At 52.3% G+C, this 24,324-nt stretch overlaps 1 protein-coding gene across 1 annotated transcript; it reads left to right on the top strand.

Annotated features, from left to right (window-relative positions):
* The first annotated feature begins 5,713 nt into the window (after positions 1 to 5,713).
* Positions 5,714 to 14,195, top strand: PHETA1 (PH domain containing endocytic trafficking adaptor 1). The gene is made up of 3 exons (XM_054442125.2): positions 5,714 to 5,947; positions 8,631 to 8,775; positions 11,423 to 14,195. Exon 3 carries the CDS (start codon positions 11,459 to 11,461, stop codon positions 12,206 to 12,208), a length of 750 nt encoding a protein of 249 aa, XP_054298100.1. The 5' UTR covers positions 5,714 to 5,947; positions 8,631 to 8,775; positions 11,423 to 11,458; the 3' UTR covers positions 12,209 to 14,195.
* The last annotated feature ends 10,129 nt before the right edge of the window (positions 14,196 to 24,324 follow it).

Genomic DNA, 24,324 nt, shown 5'->3' with positions numbered 1-24,324 from the left:
CTCAAGTGATCCTCCTGCCTCGGCTTCCCAAAGTGCTGGGATTACAGGTGTAAGCCAGCATATCTGGCCCTGGAGTTATTTTTTTTCTTTTCTTTTTTTTTTTTTTTTGAGACAGAGTTTTGCTCTGTCGCCCGGGCTGGAGTGCAGTGGGGCGATCTCAGCTCACTGCATCCTCTGCCTCCTGGGTTTAAGCAATTCTCTGCCTCAGCCTCCCGAGTAGCTGGGATTACAGGCGCCCACCACCACACCTGGCTAATTTTTTTTGTATTTTTAGTAGAGACGGGGTTTCACCATCTTGGCCCGGCTGATCTTGAACTCCTGACCTCGTGATCCACCCACCTTGGCTTCCCAAAGTACTGGGATTACAGGCATGAACCACTGTGCCCGGCCCCTGGAGTTATTCTTAACTCCTTTTCTTCCTTCCTCTCTCTCTCTCTGTCTCTCTCTCATTCCCCACATGCAACCTATCATCAAATTTTACATATATCTTAAATATATATTAATGTGGTTTGGCTGTGTCCCCACTGAAATCTCAACTTGAATTGTATCTCCCAGAATTCCCATGTGTTGTGGGAGGGACCTAGGAGAGGTCATCAAATCATGGGGGCCGGTCTTTCCCGTGTTATTCTCATGAGAGTGAATAAGTTTCATGAGATCTGATGGGTTTATCAGGGGTTTCTGCTTTTGCTCCTTCCTCATTTTCTCCTGCCGCCACCATGTAGGAAGTGCCTTTTGCCTCCCGCCATGACTCTGAGGCCTCCATAGCCACATGGAACTGTAAGTCCAATTAAACCTCTTTTTGGCTGGGTGCAGTGGCTCATGCCTGTAATCCCAGCACTTTGGGAGGCTGAGGAGGGCGGATCAAGAGGTCAGGAGTTCGACACTTGGACACAGGATGGGGAACATCACACACTGGGGCCTGTCGTGGGGTGGGGGGAGTGGGGAGGGATAGCATTAGGAGATATACCTAATGTAAATGACAAGTTAATGGGTACAGCACACCAACATGGCACATGTATACATATGTAACATACCTGCACGTTGTGCACATGTACCGTATAACTTAAAGTATTAAAAAAAAAAAAGAGGTCAGGAGTTCAAGACCAGCCTGGCCAACATGGTGAAACTCCATCTCTACTAAAAATACAAAAAATTAGCCAGGCTTGGTGGCAGCTGTAATCCCAACTACTCAGGAGGCTGAGGCAGGAGAATCACTTGAACCCGGGAGGCAGATGTTGCAGTGAGCTGAGACTGCGTCACTGCACTCCAGCCTGGGTGACAGAGTAAGACTCCATCTCAAACAAAAACAAAAAAATCCCAAAAATCTCTTTTTGTTCCCAGTTGTGGGTATGTCATTGTCAGCAGTGCAAAAATGGATGAATACAGTAAATTGGTACCAGGAGTGGAGTGTTGCTGAAAAGATAGGCAAAAATGTGGAAATGACTTTGAAACTGTAACAGGCAGAGATTGGAACAGTTTGGAAGGCTCAGAAGAAGACAGGAAAACGTGGGAATGTTTCAAACTTCCTAGAGATTTGTTGAATGGCTTTGCCAAAATGCTGATAGTGATATGGACAATAAAATTCAGGCTGAGGTGGTCTCAGATGGAGATGTGGAACTTGTTGGGAACTGGAGCACAGGTGACTCTTGTTATGTTTTAGCAAAGAGACTGGCAGCATTTTGCCCCTGCCCTAGAGATCTGTGGAACTTTGAACTTGAGAGAGGTGATTTAGGGTATCTGGTAGAAGAAATTTCTAAGCAGCAAAGCATTCAAGAGGTAACTTGCAGGCTGGGAGCGGTAGCTCAAGCCTGTAATCCCAGCACTTTGGGAGGCCAAGGTGGGCAGATTACCTGAGGTCAGGAGTTCAAGACCAGTCTGGCCAACATGGTGAAACCCTATCTGTAATAAAAATACAAAAAATTAGCCATGTGCAATGGCCTGCGCCTGGTGCCAGCTACTTAGGAGGCTGAGACAGAAGAACTGCTTGAACTCAGGAGGCAGAGGTTGCAGTGAGCTGAGATCACACCACTGCACTCCAGCCTGGGCAACAGAGCAAGACTCTGTCTCAAAAAAAAAAAAAAAAAAAAAAAAAGAAAAGAAAAAAATAAGAAGTAACTTGTAATAGAAAGAAAAGCCCATTTTCTGGGGAGAAATTCAAGCCGGCTGCAGAAATTTGCATTACGTAGCAAGGAGCCTAATGTTAATCCCCAAGACCATGGAGAAAATGTCTCCAGGCCATGTCAGAGAACTTCCCGGCAGCCCCTTCCATCACAGGTCCAGAGGCCCAGGAGGAAAAAGTGGTTTTGTGGGCCAGGCCCTGGGTTCCTGTGCTGTGTGCATCCTAGGGACTTGGTGTCCTGTGTCCCAGCTGCTCCAGCCATGGCTGAAAGGCACCAACAAAGAGCTTGGGCTGTGGTTTCAGAGGGTGGAAGCCCCAAGCCTTGGCAGCTTCCACGTGGTGTTGAGCCTGTGGGTGCACAGAAGTCAAGAATTCAGGTTTGGGAACCTCTGCCTAGATTTCAGAAGATGTTTGGAAATGCCTGGATGTCCAGGCAAAAGTTTGCTGCAGGGGCGGGGCCCTCATAGAGAACCTCTGCTAGGGTGGTGCAGAAGGGAAATGTGGGGTTCAGAGCCCCCACACAGAGTCCCTACTGGGGTACTGCCTAGTGGAGCTGTGAGAAGAGGGCCACCATCCTCCAGACTCCGGAATGGTAGGTCCACTGACAGCTTGCACTGTGCGCCTGGAAAAGCCACAGATACTCACCACCAGCCCGTGAAAGCAGCCAGGAGGAAGCCTGTACCCTGCAAAGCCACAGGAGTGGAGCTGCCCAAGACCATGGGAACCCATCTCTTGCATCAGCGTGACCTGGATGTGAGACCTGGAGTCAAAGGAGATCATTTTGGAGCTTTAAAATTTGACTGCCTCACTGGATTTCAGACTTGCATGGGCCCTGTAACCCCTTTGTTTTGGCCAATTTCCCCCATTTGGAACAGCTGTATTTACCCAATACCTGCATCCCCACTGTATCTAGGAAGTAACTAGCTTGCTTTTGATTTTACAGGCTCATAGGCAGAAGAGACTTGCCTTGTCTCAGACGAGACTTTGGACTGTGGAATTTTGGGTTAATTCTGAAATTAGTTAAGACTTTGGGGGACTGTTGGGAAGGCATGATTGGTTTTGAAATGTGAGGAGATGAGATTTGGAGGGGCCGGGGCGAAATGATATGGTTTGGCTGTGTCCCCACCAAAATCTGAACTTGAATTGTATCTCTCAGAATTCCCACGTGTTGTGGGTGGGACCCAGGGGGAGGTCATTGAATCATGGGGGCCAGTCTTTCCTACGCTATTCTTGTAATAGTGAATAAGTCTCACGAGATCTGAAGGGTTTATCAGGGGTTTCCGCTTTTGTTTCTTCCTCACTTTCTCTTGCCACTGCCATGTAAGAAGTGTCTTTCACCTCCCGCCATGATTCCAAGGCCTCCTCAACCATGTGGAACTGTAAGTCCAATTAAACCTCTTTTTGTTCTCAGTTTCGGGTATGTCTTTATCAGCAGTGTGAAAACGGACTAATACATATATCCATTAAATATATATCTATACTTAACCACTTCTCTCCACCTCCACTGCTCCACTCTAAGCCACCACCATCACTTGCTTGGACTACTGCAGTAGCGTCCTCCCTGATCTCCTGGCTTCTACTTTCATTCCCTGCAGTCCCTCCTCCCATAGCAGTCAGGGACCATGTTAAATCTAACACAGACCATGTCCCTCCTCTGCTCAAAACCCTCCCATGGCTCCTCATTCTTCTTAGAGTAAAAGCAAAATCTTTCCTCTGGCCCCTAAGCCCCTAGGTCACCTGGCTTTCTGGCTTTGCCAATAATCTCTGATCTATTGTGTTTTTTTTTTCTTTTTTTTTTTCTTGACAGAGTCTTGCTCTGTCACCCAGGCTGGAGTGCAGTGGTGCAATCTCAGCTCACTGCAACCTCTGCCTCCTGGGTTCAAGTGATTCTCCTGTCTCAGCCTCCCAAGTAACTGGGATTATAGGTGTACACCACCATGCCTGGCTAATTTTTTTTTTTTTTTTTTTTTTGTATTTTTAGTAGAGACAGGGTTTCACCATGTTGGCGAGGCTGGTCTTGAACTCCTGACCTCAAGTGATCCACCTGCCTCGGCCTCCAGAAGTGCTGGGATTACAGGCGTGAGCCACTGCGCCCGGCCAGCTGACCTATTTTCCTACTATTCTTCCCTTTGCTCACTTGCCTCCACTGGTCTCGTTGTTCTTCAAACATGCCCAGGATGGCCCCATTTCAGGGCTTTTGCACTTGCTGTTCTCTCTGCCTAGGACATCCTTCTCCCAGATAGCCACATGGCTCCCTCCCTCATTCCTCCAGGTCTGTCCTCAGAGAGGCCTTCCCTGACCACCTTGTCTAAAAGCTGCATGTCCAGCCTGGGCAAGATAGCAAGACCCCCCATCTCTACAAAAAATTAAAAAAAATTAGCCAGGTGTGGTGGTACACAAGTCCCAGCTACTTGGGAGGCTGAGGTGGGAGGATCGGTTAAACCCAGGAGTTCAGGTTACAATGAGCTGTGATTGTGTCACTGCACTCCAACCTGGGTGACAAAAAAAACAAAAAACAAAAAACAAAAAGCAAAAACCCTGCACTCCCAGGCTTTCTGCCCCATTGCCTTAGCGTACAGTCCTAGCATGAATCACTTCCAGAACTCATTTGTGTTGTCTTGATTCCTGGCTGCACCTACTTACCTGGTTCAGGAACAGTGCCTGGCACACAGTAGGCGCTTAGTGAGAGGCTGTACAATGGAGAGCTGACCCTGGTCTGTCCTGTTCTTCCTGCTTTCAGGCCAGGACTGAATAGTGATTGGGAGGTGGCGGGTGGTGGAGAAGAGGCGGCAGGAACAGGAAGGAAGGGTTCAAGGAGGTGGAACTGTGTTATTTTGGGCAGGGCAAAAACAACAGTAATTCCTATTTCTTGAGAGCTCTCTGTTGTGCCGTGCACTTTACATATCATGATCGTCTTTATTTTCCGGATGAGGAAACGGAGGCTTAGAGAAGCGAAATGATTTCTCCAAGCTCCCACAGTGTTCAGTGGCCTAGTGCGACTCGAACTCACGTCTGCCTAATTCCAGAACTTTCTCTCTTCACCTGGAGCCAGGGGAAGCTTGTGAGACGCCCTGTCTGTATGGAACAGTGCTGTATGCAAATGTCCTGGATTCAGCTGCCTTTTCTGCCAATCACACATTTTTCAGGAATTAGAGCTATTTTTCTAATTTAACTAGGCATTAAATTTGCTAAACCTGGCAACCCAGGTTTAGCAAATATTTTTATTATTTGTAGAGATGGTGGTCTCCCTATGCTGCCCAGGCTGGTCTTGAACTACTAGGCTTAAGCAATCCTCCTGCCTTGTCCTCGGGGGGAGTTCGGACTTAAGCCTAGGACTTCAGCGAATGGCCCGCCCAGGACCCCCAAATGCTTTTGCAGGCTAATCCACGACCTGGGCCAGTCCTTACCTTTGGAATCGCAATGAGATTCCCGGGCTCCAATCCTCTTTTCTGGGCTAGGGCACTGGGGAGTCGCGAGCCAGGAGCGTACCCTTTAAGAGTGATTTCGAGGGCGGGCTCACGGGGGCGAGCCGGTTCGGGGCCTGCCAATCGGGAGGCGGGAAGAAGGCGGGGGCGGGCCCGGCGCGAGCAGGCTGGGAAGGGTTAAAGGGGCGCGCCCGTGGGTCGCGGACTGTCCGGTTGCGCCCGCCTCCTTCTGTCGGATCCGCGCTCTCCCGCGGCTGCGCCGGCCCGGCCGCCCAGGAGACAAAGCGCTGCCGCCGCCGCCGCCGTCGCCGCCGCCTCAACCGGGCCAGTCCCGAACCATGGCCGGGCCACCTCGCAACCTCGCGCCTCCGGTCCCGTCGCCGCCCTAGGCCTGCGCTGCGAGGTAAGGCGGGCCTGGCGGGGGGACCTGCACGGGGACACGGGACCCGGGTCGGGCCGCCCTGGGCCTCGGGGTCCCCCGGCCACCTGGAGAGCGCGTTGTGGGGATCTTCCCCGCTGGGACTCCGCACCAGTGGTGACTTCTCCAGCTGCCGAGGCGAACTTGGCCGATGACCACCCTCCCCTCCCTCAGCCCATAGGGACGTCTGCCGCTGGTGGGGACTGCGGACAAGCCCCCCATTCTGCCGCTGATCACCCATCTGGGGCTCTGGCTGTCCTTTAAGCAACTTAAGAGAGCTCCCACGCACAACACACAAAGGGACAGAGGGCAGCCGGGAGCAGGGCCACACCTGGAGAAGCAGCCCCGGCCGTGGGCGAGGGGGCTGCCTGTGTCTGGACGGCGGTGCTGGCGTGTCCCTGGGGTCCCTGCTGGGGCGGTGACGGCCAGGCTGCTCTTTAGTGTTCTTGGCACACATGTTTTTCAGCCTGTGCCTGCCACACCCTCTTCCCCACGCCCGCTGCTGGGGGACACTGAGGGCAGCTGGATTCAACCCCAGGACCTGCGGTTCTGGTTTCTTTCCTTGAAGTGAGTGCCAAAATGCCATGCTTCAGTCTCCCAGGAGACCAGGGTTCCGGGGCCAGCTGTGCCCCTGGAGATCTTGGATGAATTATTTGCCTTTTTGACAGCTCTTTCCCTGAAAGCTCACTACCCACCAAGTATTTTGCAAAATGACTCTTCAGGAGTAAATTCACTCAGCCCTTAGAGGGATGGAAGTTAAAGTCCCCATTTTGCAGATGAGGCTGAGAAGATCCCGACTCACATCAGCTAATATTTGCAATCCATTTCCCATAGTTTGCCAGTGGGTTTTCCTTCTTTTAGCTCATGAACCCTCGCCACACAGCTCAATTTAACAGATGAGGAAACTGAGGCTTGGAAAGGTGAAACGACTTGTCCAAGGTCCTCCAGCCTGGACCTGTGGAGGCAGGAACTTTGCCTTGGGAGTAGAGCCGGGCCAGGCTCCCTCCAGCTTCCTGTCTGGCCATGGGCTGTTGAATCAGCAGCAGTGCCTACAGTGGACTCTGAACTTCTTGGAAAACAGTGTGGGGAGATAAGGCAGGGGCCAGGCCTTCGCTCCAGGCAAGGCTGGCGCCTGTGCCCCTGCAGCTTCCTGTCTTCCCCGTTCTGGTGGAGGCAGGGGTCACGGGCAGAGCTGGGTCCTGTGCCTGCTGGTGACCTTGAACCAGTTTGGCCTCCATCTAGGCAGTCGGGGGAGGAGGGTTGCTGAGCAGGAGAGAAGTTGCTATTCCTTTGGCCTTGATGGGGTGGAGAGACCCCAAGATCAGCTCCTTTATTTGGGTGGCTTGCCTGGAGCATGTGATTCTGGGCACAGTTGTATGCCTCTGGCCAACTTATTGAACCTCCCTGTGTCCATTTCCACATCTGTGAATGTGGGGTGAGACCCCTTGTCTTGGGGCTGTTGAGAGGTTTCAGAAGATACCTGCAGAATGAATCAAACAGCTGTGTGAGTACCTACTGCATGCCAGGCACTGGAATTCAGACCACAAACAACCCTGCAGGCAAAAATGACCCAGGTGTTAATTTCACGTGGAGGCACAGGAGAGGGACTGGGGGGCTTCTTGTGCATAGGGTGGCCAGGGACCGCCTCTCTGAGGAGGTGACAGCTAGGCTGAGACCAAAGGATGGGGAGCTGGCCTTGTGAAGACCTGCAGGCAGACAGCTGGGACCAAGTCTTGGAGGTGGGGATATGTCTGGTGTATTTGAGGAACAGAAAGGAGGCTAGGATGGCTGGAACTGAGTGAACAAGGGGGAAAGAGGTAGGGAAAGGGAACTTGGAAGCCATGGGAGGCTTGGATTTTTTTTTTTTTTTTTTTTTTTGAGACAGAATCTCACTATGTCACCCAGGCTGGAGTGCAGTGGCTTGATCACTCCCAAGTTCAAGGGGTCCTTCCATGTTAGCCTCCCAGAAAGCTAGGACTAGAGGCTTGTGTCACCATGCCCAGCTATTTTTTTTTCTATTTTTTATAGAGATAGGGTCTTGCTATGTTGTCCAGGCTGGTCTCTAACTCAAGCGATCCTCCCCCCTCAGCCTCCCAAAGTGCCAGCATTACAGGTGTGAGCCACCTCACCCTGCCTAAGGATTTAATTTTATGCTGAGAGAAGTAGGGAGCCATGGGAGGGTTTAGAGCAGAGGAGGAGTGTGATTGGACTTAATTTTCACGGGATCCCTCTGTGGGGAGTGGATTTCAGTGTGGCTTGGAGAAGAGCCTAGGAAGGAGGCTTGGATCTTACCTTGAGGAACATGGACAGGGAGGGGCAAGGAGACTTGTGAGGAGGCTACAGCAGCCATCCCAGTGAATGGTGATGGGGCCTAGAATGGGGAGGTGGAGTGGACAGATTAGGCAACTGATTTGGAAGACGCTGGAGAGGGGGATCAACTGGACTTGATGTGCAATCAGATGTGGGGGTGAGAGGGAAACCAAGGGCCATTTGCTGAGATCAGAAGCACAACATGGGGATGTTTGGGGAAAAGCCAAGAAAAATGTGAACTGCAACTACGCTCAGCAGGCACTGTGTGCCTGGCCCCATGCTCCACAAAGTCCATTTAGTCACTGTATCATTGTCACAACAGCCCTGACTTAGGCACTGTTATGATCCCATTTTACAGATGCAGAAACAGAGGCCCAGAGAGGTGAATAGCCTGTCTGGGGTCCCCCATCCCGGATGCTGCAGAGCTGACATTTGAGTCCAGAGAAAAGCGAGCTGAGGCTGGAGCTGAGCAGAGGGCAGGGAGGCAAGTCGTGGCCTGAGAGGTAGGAGCCGAACTGGGCGAGCAGGGCGGGAGGGTCCTATGAGAACTGGGACCAGCATCCACATGGGAGTTGATGGATGGTGGTGTGGGGAATGCGTGAATCCCTGCGGCTTAGAGAGGGACAGCTGTATCTGAGAGGCAGGGTGGGGATTCAACACCTGGAGACTTTGGGGGCTCTGGCCTTGGCCTCCCACTAGGTCAGGACAAACTGACCTCAGTTTCTTTTTTTATTTTAAGTTCCATGATACATGTGCAGAACATGCAGGCTTGTCACATAGATATACGTGTGCCATGGTGGCTTGCTACACCTATTGCCCCGTTCTCTAAGTTCCCTCCCCTCACCCCCCATCCCCCAACAGGCCCCGGTGTGTGTTCTGCCCCTCCCTGTGTCCATGTGTTCTCATTGTTCAACTCCCACTTATGAGTAAGAACATGCGGTATTTGGTTTTCTTTTCCTGTGTTAATTTGCTAAGGATGGTGGCTTCCAGCTTCATCTATTTCCCCGCAAAGGACATGATCTCATTCCTTTTTATGGCTGGATGGTTTTCCATGGTGTGTATGTACCACATTTCCTTTATTCAGTCTATCATTGATTTGGGCATTTGGGTTGGTTGATCTCAGTTTCTAAGTCACAACTCATGTTCCCTCTTCTAGGAAGGCTTCCCTGACTGCCTATGTGGGTGACAGGAGGTGGCAAGGACAACCCCCTCCACCCTAGGATAGGTAGTCCGACAGGGCCTCACTGCGGTCACCTGCTCCCAGGAGGGGCACCACCCTGACCTCATTCCACCAGGCTCTGAGAAAGACGCCACCCAGGCAGGGGAATGAACACTGAGTGCCTACTGCGTACCAGGACTTTATATGCTTTGCTTCTTGAAAAATGTAGCTACCATCCTATGCAGGCTGAGGCTCTGCAGTGGGAGATAAGGTGGGCTCTCAAAATGGCCATGGAAAACCCCAAGGGAAGGTGGCCAGGCCGGGGACGCAGATGCCACCTCCCGACAAGTCCTTCCTGGCCAGCGTTGCCCCATCGTATACTCCTTGGGGGAAGGTGGATGGGGTCACTGTGGCCGACGGCATGGAGTTAGAGTCCTCTATGCTACATGGCATGGGACGCCCCCCTGCCCCTCCTTCCTGTAAGCCTAGCCCTGGGCTTGCATCTTTCCCCAGATTGCTTCTTTTTTTTGAGACGGAGTCTGGCTCTGTCCCCAGGCTGGAGTGTAGTAGTGCGATCTCGGCTGACTGCAACTTCTGTCTCCTGGGTTCAAGCAGTTCTCCTGCCTCAGCCTCCCAAGTACCTGGGATTATAGGCACCCCCCACCATGCCTGGCTATTGTTTTTTTTTTTGAGATGGAGTCTTGCTCTGTCGCCCAGGCTGGAGTGCAATGGCACAGTCTCAGCTCACTGCAACCTCCGCCTCTTGGGTTCAAGCGATTCTTCTGCCTCAGTCTCCCAAGTAGCTGGGATTATGGGCGTGCACCATCTCACCTGGCTGTTTTTTAGTAGAGATGGGGTTTTGCCATGTTGGCCAGGCTGGTCTCGAACTCCTGACCTCAGGTGAGAAGGATTGGCCTTGGCCTCCCAAAGTGCTGGGATTACAGGCGTGAACCACTGTGCCCAGTCCCTGTCTTACTATTTTCCATAGAACATGAGACTACCTGGCAGACGTCTTATCTGTTTGTTAACTGTCTGCTCCCTTTCACTTGCCAGTGGCATTTCAACACCACGAGGGCAGGTACCCTGTCCATCTTTTTTTTTTTTTTTGGAGACAGACTGTCACATTATTGCCTGGGCTGGAGTGCAATGGCATAATCTCAGCTCACTGCAACCTCCGCCTCCTGGGTTCAGGTGATTCTCCTGCCTCAGCCTCCCGAGTAGCTGGGATTACAGGCGCCTGCCACCACGCCTGGCTTATTTTTTGTATTTTCTAGTAGAGAAGGGATTTCACTATGTTGGCCAGGCTGGTCAACCCTGTCCATCTTGTTATTGCTATATCCCTAGGCCTGGAACAATGCCTGGCACACAATAGATGCTTAATAAACATTTTATGAATGAAGTCAATCTCTACAACTCTCTGAAGCTGGTTCTGCTCATCCATTTCATAGATGAACAAACCAACGTCGAACCACAAAGTCAGGGCTGGGACCTGGCAGGGACTGCAGAAGGCCAGCTGGTCTTGTTCTTGGGATGATGGAAACAGCAGCGCCTGAAATGAGGCCTGGGTTTGGATTTCAGCCCTGCCCAACCTGCTTTGTGACACCAGGGAAGTAGTTAACCTCTCTGTGCCTCTGTTTCCTCATCTGTTGAACTGGAGCCAGGCCAGTCCCTGTGACCTAAGGTCTATTGTGAGATAAAGTGAGTTCATTCCTCTGAAATGTCTGGCATGCAGCAGGAACTCACAACATTATTTCAGGGATACAGGAGGGTAGGAGGTTATGAGGCTGTCTGGGGAGGACTGTGAGACCCAGGTTCCAGTCCTATCTCTGCTTCTTAGGAGTTGTGGGCGCATGGGCCCGCTGCTTCCACCCAAGAGCGTCAGTTTCCTCATGTGTGAAACGGGGATGTAGAGTGGCTGCAAGGTCCCCTTGGGGCACTGGGTGACCTAGCGTCAGTGGCCTTGTGCATAACAGCCCTTCTGTGGGGTCCAGGCCCCAGGCTCCCCTCCAGGCCCCGCGATTGCCACCATGAAGCTGAACGAGCGCAGCCTGGCCTTCTACGCCACCTGCGACGCCCCGGTGGACAACGCAGGCTTCCTGTACAAGAAGGGCGGGCGGCACGCGGCCTACCACCGGCGCTGGTTCGTGCTGCGCGGGAACATGCTCTTCTACTTCGAGGACGCGGCCAGCCGCGAGCCCGTGGGCGTCATCATCCTGGAGGGCTGCACCGTGGAGCTGGTGGAGGCCGCCGAGGAGTTCGCCTTCGCTGTGCGCTTCGCGGGGACCCGGGCACGCACCTATGTGCTGGCCGCTGAGAGTCAGGATGCCATGGAGGGCTGGGTCAAGGCCCTGTCGCGTGCCAGCTTTGACTACCTGCGGCTGGTGGTGCGCGAGCTGGAGCAGCAGCTGGCGGCTGTACGCAGCGGGAGTGGCACGACCCTGCCCCAGGCCCAGTCCCTGCCCTTGCCCCCGTCCCTGCTCTCTGCCCCGGCCCCAGTCCCGTCCCTGCCCTCTGCCCCGGCCCCGGTCCCGGTCCCAGCCCTGCCTCTGCCCCGCCGGCCCAGTGCCCTCCCGCCCAAGGAGAATGGCTGCGCTGTCTGGAGCACTGAGGCCACCTTAAAGCCTGGACCCGAGCCCCCTCCACCACCTCCTCGCCGCCGGACCTCGGCACCCCACGGGCCCCTGGATATGGCCCCCTTCGCCCGGCTGCACGAGTGCTATGGCCAGGAGATCCGGGCCCTGCGCAGCCAGTGGCTCAGCAGCCGGGTCCAGCCCTGAGGCCACCAGGGCGCCTGTTTTAGGGGGACACAAGCTCCACGCCCTCTGGGACAGGCCGGGTCCTGGAGAGACTGGGGGAGCAGGTCCTGAGGGAAATCATTGGCAAGGCTGGCCCCCAGGCCCTGAGTGGCCTGGTTTTGGGGGATGCAGGCTCTGAGAAGGTGCTGGATTCTGAGTGGGCCTTTAGGACCATGTGACTCAGAAGGCCTACCCTTGAGGGGAACGTCACACGCAACACTAAGGAGAATCCAGGGCCTGAGGGGGAGGTTTCCTGAGAACTCCGGGCCCAGGCTGGCCTGAGCTGCCCGGCAGAGGCCTGTGCTGGCAACAGGCATTGCCGGGCCTGCAGCTCAGAGGGTCACTGGGACTGAGGACAATCCGTGGCCTGAAAAACAAATGCACAGTTAGTGCGGCTCCTGACCGGGCCTTCAGGGTGGACAGAGGGAGGATCGGTCATGGCAGCCACACCTGTGCCTGGCCTTGCTCCAGGACCTGCCAGAGGAGCTGGCCTGGCTCCGTGCCTGCCTGCCTCCAGGAGCAGGACGGTAGCTTGGAGGGTAGCTTGGGGACACAGGTGCAGGTGTTAGTGCAGGACCGGAAGGGTGAGGTGGCCTGGTCCCCGGGGCTCCTGGCCTGGGCCAGCTGAGGCAGGACTCTGCCAGGTCCCCTGCCAGGCCTCATGGTGGTGCTCCTGGTGGCAGTGGGCCCTGTGTCTCTGTGGTGGCTGTCACAGGGCTCTCCGGACACTCCTTGATTGCATCCTTCAGTCTTGGCCCCTGGGCCTGGGGCCCCTTGGGAGCTTGCCTGACCTCCCTTCCTGGGCTGGGTAGCCATGGCCCGAGGTGACCTTCTAGCAGGTTCCCCCGGGGAGGGGAGGCCACCAGCTGACTCACCGCCTAGGAAGGCCCAGGTGCTGACCTAGTGGCAGAGAAAAAACAGCCACACACCGAGTGCGGCTTCCAGAGCCTCTCTTCAGCTCCAGGCAGCCCCATCTAACATGTCTCCTCCTTAGCTCAGCCCCCACCCCCACACTCCCGGTGGGGACCAGGTCTTGCTTGGTTTCGGGGCTGACCGCCGGTCCCCTTTCTTCTCACCACAGTGCCCATTTTTCATCCAGGGAGAACCTCGGGGCTGGGACACCTCCTGGCCCTCACCCTGGGTCATGTTTACAGTCCTCAGTGCCCCACACCGGGGGCCCCCTGAGGACACCTCCACCCTGACCTTGATTTTCCCAAACGCTGCCTCTTGGTGACTGACAGACTCAGCCCGAAACCCCTTCCTTCTGTCTCTGGAGACCCTCGGGCTTGGGGAAATTAGGAGGGGGGTGTGTCTGCAATCAAGGCCTCTGCAGCTCACGGCTGGTCCGGTGGGCTGGGACTTCCGTCTGAATTTTAAATACTTAGGGTTCATTTTTTTTTTTCTGGCAACAAAGCTTGATGTTTTCACTGCTTTAGTTTCCTGTTTGCTGGTGGAAGGGGATATGGTCTGTGACTCTGGGCTTGGCCTGGGGGAACAGTTGTCACTGCCCCCGGGGAGAGGGGCAGCCTGGGCTGGAGAAGCACAGCCAGAGATGGAGCCCCTCGAGAGGGATCCTTGGCTGCTTCATTGTCTTCCCCCCAGCAAGCCCTGCTCTCCTCCACAGGCACCTCTGGGGTCTTGGTACGGTCCCCGCTCACCTCCTTCCAGAGTCCTGAGTGGTGTGGGTGTGGGTGACACAGGATCTGGGGCTTGGGAGGGCTTCGGAGCTGCCCAGAGCCCCGTGTCCTGGCAGACTCAGCTGGTGGGCTGGGGTGTTAACCCCAGTCCTGGTGTAGGTTTACAGACTCTCAAGGTACGTTGGCCCTGGTCTCCTGGGAGAGAGGGGTGAGGGATGTCCCCTACCAAAGCACAAGGTGGGATCAGGCTGCCTCCTGAGTTGGGTGTGGGGGGAGATGTCTGGCAACCTGGCAGGGAGATGCAAGGGCTAAAATAAAATTTTGTCAAGTAATGGCTGATTGTGTCATTTTTTTTTTCCCCATCAAAATCCTTGATTGATTTCCCTGGCAGAGCCCAGAGCAGGCTGTGCAAGGGCAGGGACTAGTGTGTGGTCCCACATGGCTGGTGCCCTGCCAGGCACGTTCTCACTTTTCAAGGCAGATGCTGGTCCCGTTTTACAGATGTGGAAACAGGCTCACTGAGGTTATGAAACTTGCCTGAGCCACATAGCTGGAGAGTATAAGAGCAGGGATGTAAATCTCTGAAATCCCGTGACAGGACAGAGTCTTCAGGAGGAATATGAGGGAAAATGGAACCCAAGGTTCCTTTTCAGAAGGGAGAGAAGGCAGGGAAAAGCCAAGGATTTGAAAGCTAACTGGGCTGAAGACCTGAGAGTTGGGAGGGACATTAACAATAATCCTGATCAGGATGGCAGATGGAAGAGTCGAAACTGTGCTTCTCACTGGTAAGTTCATGGAGGCTGTGCAGGGAGCTGGAGTGAAGAGGATTCTGGCACCAATGCAAGTTCAGAGGGAAAGAGTCTGTGACTGATCAGTAAAATCTGCTGTGAGCACCACGTGGCTGGTAGTGGCGCTCATGCCATGTATCCGCTCTCTGACTGATTGAGTCTGTCTACTGGGTTAATGAGGGGTTCACAGAAAGGGCTGGCTCAAGGTGGCCTAGCATGATGGACTTAAGCCCTAGGTCCTCTTCACGTGGACTCAGCTTGGGTCACAGGTCTCCCTTGCCAGCCTGCAAAAATCCTGTACATTTAGGAACATGTGGCTTAGGGTGAGCAACCTACAGTCCTCACATTCAAGTTCAAGAAATGAAAAGTATGAAGATCGGAATCATGGCCCTTGTGAGCATCTAGTGCATGCTGAATAATTTTTTCCATCTCTTGTGGGACCGCAGCTGACAGATGGAGGCTGGGGAAGTGGCTCCCCACACAAGCTGAGTCAGGGCACTGCCTGTGGCATTTGTGACCGCAGCCACCGTACAGCATGGGGCAAAGAGTGGGGGAAATAGCGGGAGAGAAAAACAGCTCCAAGAGGGAGGGTCAACAGCAAAATGCTGGACATCCAACTGCTGATATGTCAGTGATTCCTCTGGACCCAGGGGAGGTATTCAGGGCACAAGTCTAAGAGGGCACTGTATGTGGTCAGAAGGAATATTCTGAGAAGCCACTTGGGGTAGAGGGTGAGGCCCTCAAGCAGGACACTGCAGTGAGAGGTTAGGCTGATTGCCAAACATCCATCCACCCTAAATACTTGGTCAAATTCAATCAGTTACACTGCCATAGGCTCTCAGGGAATAGCTAAACTTTACTGCCAGAGAGTGGCTGTGTGGCCTGATTTTGGCCAATAAGATGTGAGTTGGAAGAGTCTTCTTCCTTCCAAAACACACACACAATAAAGAGCTCTTCACTGGCCAGGTGCAGTGGCTCACGCCTGTAGTTCCAGCACTTTGGGAGGCCAAGGCAGGCGGATCACGAGGTCAGGAGTTCGAGACCAGCCTAGCCAACATAGTGAAACACTGTTTCTACTAAAAAATACAAAAATTACCCAGGCATGGTGGTGTGCATCTGTAGTCCCAGCTACTCTGGAGGCTGAGGGAGGAGAATCGCTTGAACCTGGGAGGTGGAGGTTGCAGTGAGCTGAGATTGTGCCACTGCACTCCAGCTGCCTGGGCAACAGAGCGAGACTCCGTCTCAAAAAAAAAAAAAAAAAAAAAAAAAAAAGAGCTGTTCATTGTTCTCTGTGGGGAGGGAGAAGGGGAGTAAGGTCTGTGATGCCTGGAACTGTGGCAGCCATCTTGCAATTATGAAGTTGACCACTCTAAAGAAAGTGCCCCATACTGAGTTTGGCACACACTTCAGGGTGGTTCTGGGTAACCAACTGCAGGGCTGTTGTTGGCTCAGTGGGGTGCAGGTTGGGGCTAGAATGGGATTCTCTGTTACAGTAAAGGGGCCACTGCTTCTTATCCCTTCCTAAAGAGTAAACAAATATTGAAGGAAGATCATGTGCCCCTATGGCCCTGCATCTTGAATGTTGCTAAGTGAGGCTGCTTTGTCCCTACTATGTGCTGTGTGGCTAGATCTGGTGCCAACTGTCCGCTCCCCCTAACCCCTCCACAGATAACCTCACCTCACTCACTTTGCACAAACTTTGTTATGAAAAAGTTCCTGCGGCCAGGCGCAGTGGCTCATGCCTGTAATTTCAGCACTTTGGGAGGCTGAGGTGGCAGATCATCTGAGGTAGGGAGTTTGAGACCAGCCTGACCAACATGGAGAAACCCCGTCTCTACTAAAAATACAAAATTAGCCAGGTGTGGTGGCGCATGCCTGTAGTCCCAGCTACTCAGGAGGCTGAGGCAGGAGAATTGCTTGAACCTCGGAGGTGGAGGTTATCCAGCCTGGGCAACAAGAGCAAAACTCTGTCTCAAAAAAAAAAAAAAAAAGAAAAAGTTCCTGCTACCTGTCCCAACTTCTAAAATCTCAGCATTTGACATGAAACTCTTCCAAGATGGTAAAATAATAAGTTGTCTAAGCCTAGCTGTAGGTTTTGCACTTTTCTGATGAAGACTTTTTTAAAAGGTGAGCAAAATATTTACAAGTCATTTGCAATCTGATAGGCAGACTATAGAGAGAACTCCTAAAACTCAACAACAACAAAAAACAACGTGATTTAAAATTGAGCAAAAGGCCAGGCGAGGTTGTTCATGCCTGTAACCCCAGCACTTTGGGAGGCTGAGGCGGGCAGATCACCTGAGGCCAGGGGTTTGAGACCAGCCAGGCCAACATGGTAAAATCCTGTCTCCACTAAAAATACAAAAATTAGCTAGGCGTGGTGGCGGGTCCCTGTAGTCCCAGCTACTCGGGAGGCTGAGGCAGAAGAATTGCTGGAACCCAGGAGGTGGAGGTTGCAGTGAGCCAAGATGGCACCACTGCACTCCAGCCTGGGTGACAGAGCAAGATTCCGTCTCAAAAAACAAAACAAAACAAATAGTCCGGGTGCGGTGGCTCACGCCTGTAATCCCAGCGCTCTGGGAGGCCAAGATGGGAGGATCACCTGAGGTCAGGAGTTTGAGACCAGCCTGGCCAGCATGATGAAACCCTGTCTCTACTAAAAATACAAAATTAGCTGGGCGTGGTGGCAGGCAGCTGTAATCTCAGCTACTCAGAAGACTGAGGCATGAGAATTGCTTGAACCCAGGATGGGGAGGTTGCAGTGAGCCGAGATGGTGCCACTGCACTCCAGCCTGGGGGTAGAGCGAGACTCTGTCTCCAAAAACAAAAAACAAAAAACAAAAAAAAACCCACAAAAGACTTGAGTAGATATTTCTCCAAAGAAAATATATAAATGGCCAATAAGCAATAAGTACATGAAAAGATGCTCACCATCAGTAATCAGTAGCAAAATACAAGTCAAATTAGGATGGCTACAGTCAACACAGAAAATAACAAGTGTTGGCCAGAATGTGGAGAAATTGCACAACTCTTGTGCACTGTTGGTGGAAATGTAAAATGATGCAGCCACTGTGGAAAAAAGTGTGGTGGTTCCTCAAATAGTTACAAATAGAATTACCATATGATGCAGCAATTCACTGCTTGGTATATATCCGAAAGAACTGAAAGCAGAGTTTTTTGTTTTTTGTTTTTTTGAGATGGAGTTTCTCTCTGTCACCTGGGCTGGAGTGCAGTGGCACGATCTCAGCTCACTGCAACCTCTGCCTCCCGGGTTCAAGCAATTCTGCTGTCTCAGCCTTCCGAGTAGCTGGGATTACAGGCGCCCGTCACCATGCCCGGCTAATTTTTGTATTTTTAGTAGAGATGGCGTTTCACCATGTTGGCCAGGCTGGTCTCGAACTCCTGACCTCAGGTGGTCCACCTGCCTCGGCCTCCCAAAGTGCTGGGATTACAGGCGTGAGCCACCATACCCGGCAAAAGCAGGGTCTTGAAGAGACATTTGCATACACAAGTTCATAGCAGCATTACTCATGTGTCCATCCCAAGTGTCCATCAGTAGATAAGTGGATAAAGAAACTGTGATCTATCCAGGCAATGGAATATTTTTCAGCCTTAAGGGAAGGAAATTCTGACACATGCTACAACATGGATGAACCCTGAAGATATTAGGCTAAATGAAATAAGCCAGTCACCAAACAACAAATACTATATAATTCCACTTGTAGGAGGTATTACTTTGATGCAAAAGTAATTGCAGTTTTGCTATTAATGACAAAAGCCACAATTGATTTTGCACCAATCTAATACTAAAAGTAGCCAAATTCAGAGACAAAAAGTAGAAAAGTGGGTGGCAGGGGCTCAGGGGAGGCAAAATGGGGAGTTAGTGATTAATGAGGACAGAGTTTAGTTTTGCAAGATGAAAAGAGTTCTGGAGATGGAGGGTGATGATGGTTTCATTGTTATAAACGTTCTTGACACCACAGAACTGTACACTCCAAAATGGTTAAGATGGCAAAGTTATGGCCGGGCGTGGTGGCTCATGCCTGTAATCCCAGCACTTTGGGAGGCCGAGGTGGGCAGACTGCTTGAGCCCAGGAGCTTGAGACCAGCCTGGGCAACATGGCAAAACCCTGTCTCTACAAAAAACACAAAAATTAGCCAGGCATAGTGGTGGGCGCTTGTAGTCCCAGCTACTCAGGAGGCTGAGGTGGGAGGATTGCTTGAGCCTGGGAGGTGGAGGTTGCAGTGAGCCGAGATCACAACACTGCATCCCAGCCTGGGTGACAGAATGACCCCGTCTCAAAAAACAACAACAACAACAACAAACTTTATGTGTATTATGTATATTTTACCACAATAATAATAATAAAAATAAAGGCGGGCCCATAGATTGTTTTTTCCAAGAGGATTTCCTGCTCCTGACACAGGGGCCAGCTGCCTTTGCGGTTCCCCTGTGCCTGGGGCTGAGAGCAGCTGAGGGCCGGGGCCATGGTTGCTACCCTGTTTTCATAGTCCAGGGGCACAGCTGTCATTGCTTCTCTAGTTGTGATGCTGAGAAATCCCAGGGCAGGGCACCCAGGCCCTCTAGACTGCAACTCCTTGAGAAAGGGTCCTCCCCTCTCTCCCTCCCTGGGGCCTGGCACAGAGAAGCCAATCTTTGCCTCCATCCCTCTCTCAGCTCCCCTGATTTTTCCCTCCTTGACTACAGCTGATCAGATGAGAGTTGGTCAGACACAAGCTGAGCCAATCAGGGTCCTGGGAACTAAGTTCGGTATCCGTAAGTGCTAAACTTAAGCGTTGATGGCTGAGCTACCCTTCTGGGACATGATGGCAGGGAGAGAAACAGCCAGGCCTTAGAGAGAACTAAGATCAAAATAGCCTGTGCGACACCTACTGAAGCCTGGCTGAACTTCCTGTTTTTGGGTTTTCGAAGATCTCCCCTGGATCCTCCCAATAAATATTTGCATAGTTAAGTGGGTTATAATTTCTTTCAACCCAACAGTTCTAGACTGTAAGACACCCAGTGAGTATCCGTTCTGTGCTCCTATTCTGTCATTCTCTTGTTTGCCAGTGTCCGTCCTAGGGGCTGGCACACCCAGGGGGCCAAAGAAAACCAATTGGATGACAAGTCCCTCTGAGACCTATGACAGTCAGTGGGGCTTAACCTTTAGTTTGTGTCCAAATCACCAGGAGTGCTTCTTAAAAATGCAGATTCCTGGGCCCTGGCTCCGTAGGTTTGGGCAGGGCCCAGGAAACTGCATTTTGAGTAGGATGCAAGGGATTCTAGGGCCACAGCTGAAGAAATGATAAGTTAGTGTGGTGGCAGCCTCTAAGATGGGCCCCAGGTGACCCGGTTTCCTGGTATTCACATCCCGGTATGGTTCTTTCCCACACTGAGTTATGGTGGGCCCATGTGGCAAACAGATTGCACTGGATGCAACAATGGGGCTTCCAAATCGAGGTCACAGAAGACACTATATCCTCTGCTGTGACTACTCCGGGGAAAGTCAGCCACCACGTTGTGAGGTTCAAGCAGCCCTGTGGAGAGGCCTACCTGGAGAACTGAAGCCCATAGCCAGCACCAACTTGTGGGCCATAGAAGTGTGCCATCTTGGAAGCAGATCCTTTAGTCTCAGAACAGCCTTCAGATGACTGCAGCCCTGGCTGATGGCTTAACTGTAACCTCCTGAAAGACCTACCAGCCAGAATTATCCAGTTATACAATCCCCAAATTCCCAACTCATGGAGATTATGACAGGTAAATGCTTATTGTTTTAAGCCACTCAATCTTGGCATAGTTTTTTATGCCGTAATAGACAACTAGTAAAAGTGATGCTATGATGATCGAATCCATTTTCCAGTTAAGGAAACTAAGTTTCATGGAAGGGCTCTAGAATCACCTGATAGTGGAGATTCAAACCCAGGCCAGTCTAAGTTCAAAGCCTGTACTTTCACAGCTATACCCTAGGGGGCTGGAGAAGGTCACAGATCAGCAAAGAGCTTAACTGTTTCTCCCTCTCATTGTGTGCACGTAGGGAAACAGACCTGGAGTGAGGAGTCACCATTGTTAAGGTCACCTGGCTGGCCTATCTGGGTGACGTTCCCTGCCCCAGGCCCCCTGCTCTTGGGATTGGGAGTGCATTCAGCGTCCCAGGTACCTGCAAAGGCAGCCTGGTTTCCATAGCGGCACAACTTGGAGCCTTGGCTGTGGGCAGGTAGGGCTTCAGAATGACCACATCAAGGGCCAGTCAGCTAGGGAGGGCTTGGTTTTGTGCATTTTCTAGGAGGTGATGCGATGTAGGGCTGCCTACTCAGTGGGAGGAGCTAAACTAGGAGGGAGGAAGGCACGGAGGCCTGAGGCTCAGGGCCTGCCCTCAGTGCTCTGGTGTGCCTTCTACCCAGGCAGATGGGACCTCCTAACCTCCTCAAAGTGCTAGACTGACCACAGCAACCCCCTGCCTCACACCTTCCATGGCTCCCCAGTGCCCTCAGGAGAAAGGCATATTTCCTGCCATGCCCCAAGGTGCTTCACAATTTGGCCCCATCCCTCTTCCTCCCCACTGCCCTACCTCAACTTCCAGTCTCCTTTGGGCTTCTTCCTCCCAGGTTCTTATCCCAGTTCCACCTCCTGCCTATGGTTCCTTCTGCACTCCTCCTCTACTTCTCCTTTCTAACTCTCGTCATCTTTCAGGCATCAGTTGGGATGCCCCGTCCTCCAGGAAGCCTTCCTGGACCCCACTACTTATACCTTCATGGCCTCCTGTGTTTCCTCCATCCAAGCTCTGAGCACACAATAGGTACTCAATAAATGCTTATAGCACTGAGCAGACAGCAGGTACTCAATAAATACTTAGCAGCTGATGAACAGTTGCCCAATGGCCCCCAGCTGGGCTCTCCACTCTCCTCTGTGCCCCAATCCAAACCTGCCTCTTCCTGGGGGCTATCCTGGCCTTCTCATTGCTCTCCAGCCCCTCCACTTTCCCGCAGCCCCCAGTGCAGAATTCCACATTTTGCTGCGCTGTTGCTGCCTGTTTCACCCCAGGGCAGTGGTGGCAGACACCCTGTCAACACCAAAGCTGATGACCCAGAACATGCTTCAGTCCCTGAAGCCCACAGGCACCCGCTCCCTTGGGTTCTCAGGTGGCTTGCGTGGTGCCAGACTCCACTCCTGCCAGCCTGGTCCCACAGGGGGCCACACCCTGGGGGTTTCTGACCTCCAACCTTCTCAAGAGCTGTGAATGAACTGAGGGTCCGAAAGGGTATTCTTTGGTTTTGTTTAATTTGAATCTTTACAACCACCTTGTGAGCAAGATGCCATTACCACCATCTCCACTTTATGGCTGGGAAACTGAGGCACTGTGTAGTTTAGGCATTTGCCCAAGGTCACACAGCTCTAAGAGGTGGAGCCAGAGTTGAAACCAGGCCATCTGGCTCTTGACTCCCATCTTCCTCCCCAGCTCTGAGGATAGGCCATCCGTCTGCCTGAAATGTCACATGCAATGGGCTGACTCAGGAGCTCCAGGGCTGATGGGGGCCTAGGCCCTGACCTGCCACCTCCCACCCCCACCACTCCATGATGGGGTGCCCAGGCGTCCCAGTGGGCTGTCCTGCTGGGCTTGGAGCAATTAGTTACCCTAACCGAGACGGGGGTAATTGTTTAACTCTCCCTGCAAGGATATACGGAAAAACTGGGGCAATTGGAAGATTTCCAGACAAAGGGAAAAGGGCTGTCTTGGGACAGCCACATGGCTGGGCTCATGGGTGAGTAATGTTTAGTGCCACTTCAGGGACTCTCCTGACATTATAGGTCACAAAAAACCCCTCCTGCAGCCTGATGCACACTATCATAGGCTGGAAGAACCTACCCCCTACTTACAATAACAATAACTAATAGTTATTGAGTTTTTTCTTTTTTTCCTTTGAGATGGAGTCTTGCTCTGTCGCCCAGGCTAGAGTGCAGTGGCACGATCTTGGCTCACTGCAACCTCCACTTCCTAGGTTCAAGCGATTCTCCTGTCTCAGCCTCCTGAGTAGCTGGGATTATAGGTGCACACCACCACACCCAGCTAATTTTTGTATTTTTAGTAGAGATGGGGTTTCACCATGTTGGTCAGGCTGGTCTCGAACTCCTGACCTCATGATCCACCTGCCTCGGCCTCCCAAAGTGCTGGGATTACAGATGTGAGCCACTGCGCCTGGCACTTTTTTTTTTAATAGTCTCACTTGGCCGGGCGTGGTGGCTCACACCTGTAATCCCAGCACTTTGGGAGGCCGAGGCGGGCGGATCACGAGGTCAGGAGATCGAGACCATCCTGGCTAACATGGTGAAACCCCATCTCTACTAAACAAAATACAAAAAATTAGCCAGCTGTGGTGGCGGGCGCCTGTAGTCCCAGCTACTTGGGAGGCTGAGGCAGGAGAATGGCGTGAACCCGGTAGGCGGAGCTTGCAGTGAGCCGAGATCTCGCCACTGCACTCCAGCCTGGGCAACAAAGCGAGACTCCGTCTCAAAAAAAAAAAAAAAAAGGTCGCACTCTGCCCACCCAGGCTGGAATGCAGTGGCACAATGGCTCACTACAGCCTCTGCCTCATGGGTTTAAGCAATTCTTGTGCCTCAGCCTCCCGAGTAGCTGGGACTACAGGTGCCCACCACCACGCTTGGCGAATTTTTGTATTTAGTTATCGAGTTCTTACTGCCGTACAGTTTTATGCATATGCATATGCATGTATATTCTTCACAATGACCTGAGTTGGCTGCTGTGATACCCCCATTTTGCAGATGAGGAAACTGAGGCTCCAGTTATACAAGTAGGAAAGGTGTGATGCTATGTTGGTCAACAGGAAGCCCCTCTTGGCATTTTCCCATCGGGGCTGGGGGCACTAACCACTCACACACTGTACAGAGGTGGGCACAGCTTGCAAGCTGGTTCACTTGCTGATTTAGGGGTAGAGTGCAGTTTTGACTCCTCATACCAGGCCCTGGAGTCTGAGCAGCTTCCACCCTGCTGCAGGCTGGTCCATAAGGCACACTTGCCAACCCAGATGCCCACAAGGCCCAGGCAGCTTACACAGTTGAGGGCTGAAGCAAATCATGGGCATGTGCCCCATCTAAAGGCAGCCAACCCTCATCTGGCTATTGTCACATTGGAACGTGGGCCCAGTGTGGCCAAGATCTTGACTATTTCCTAGAGAAGCTCATAATCATGCTTTTTAATGGGACATGCCCATTAAATGTTGGCCATTTTTTTTTTTTTAGAGAGGAGGGTCTCACCGTGTTGCTCAGGATGGTCTCAAACTCCTGGCTTCAAGTGATCCTCCCACCTTGGCCTCCTAAAGTGCTGGGATTACAGGCCTGAGCCACCATGCCCAGCCAATGTTGGCAATTTAGAAACCAGGCTTAAATTTTTTTTTTTTTTTTTTTTAGAGACAGGGTCTCTCTCTGTTGTCTATGCTGGAGTGCAGTGGCAATCATAGCTCACTGCAGCCTCAAATTCCTGGGCTCAGGCAATCCTCCCACCTTGGCCACCCAAAGCACTGGGATTACAGGTGTGAGCCATTGTGCCTTAAAAACTAGTTTTAAAAAATACCATTTTGTAAAACATCTCTGAGGGCCAGATCTGACCTCCAGTTTGTACTCCTAGCCCCAGAACAAAGAAGCAAGACACCCAGAATT

This window comes from Pongo pygmaeus, chromosome 10, assembly GCF_028885625.2.
Source record: "Pongo pygmaeus isolate AG05252 chromosome 10, NHGRI_mPonPyg2-v2.0_pri, whole genome shotgun sequence".
Lineage (NCBI taxonomy): Eukaryota > Metazoa > Chordata > Mammalia > Primates > Hominidae > Pongo > Pongo pygmaeus.
The sequence above is the reverse complement of the archived record's forward strand: the minus strand, read 5'-3'. Positions and strand labels throughout refer to the sequence as shown.

What these genes read in the sequence shown, in the direction of transcription:
- PHETA1 (XM_054442125.2), top strand. Translation starts at nt 11,459, where the DNA reads ATGAAGCTGAACGAGCGCAGCCTGGCCTTCTACGCCACCTGCGACGCC.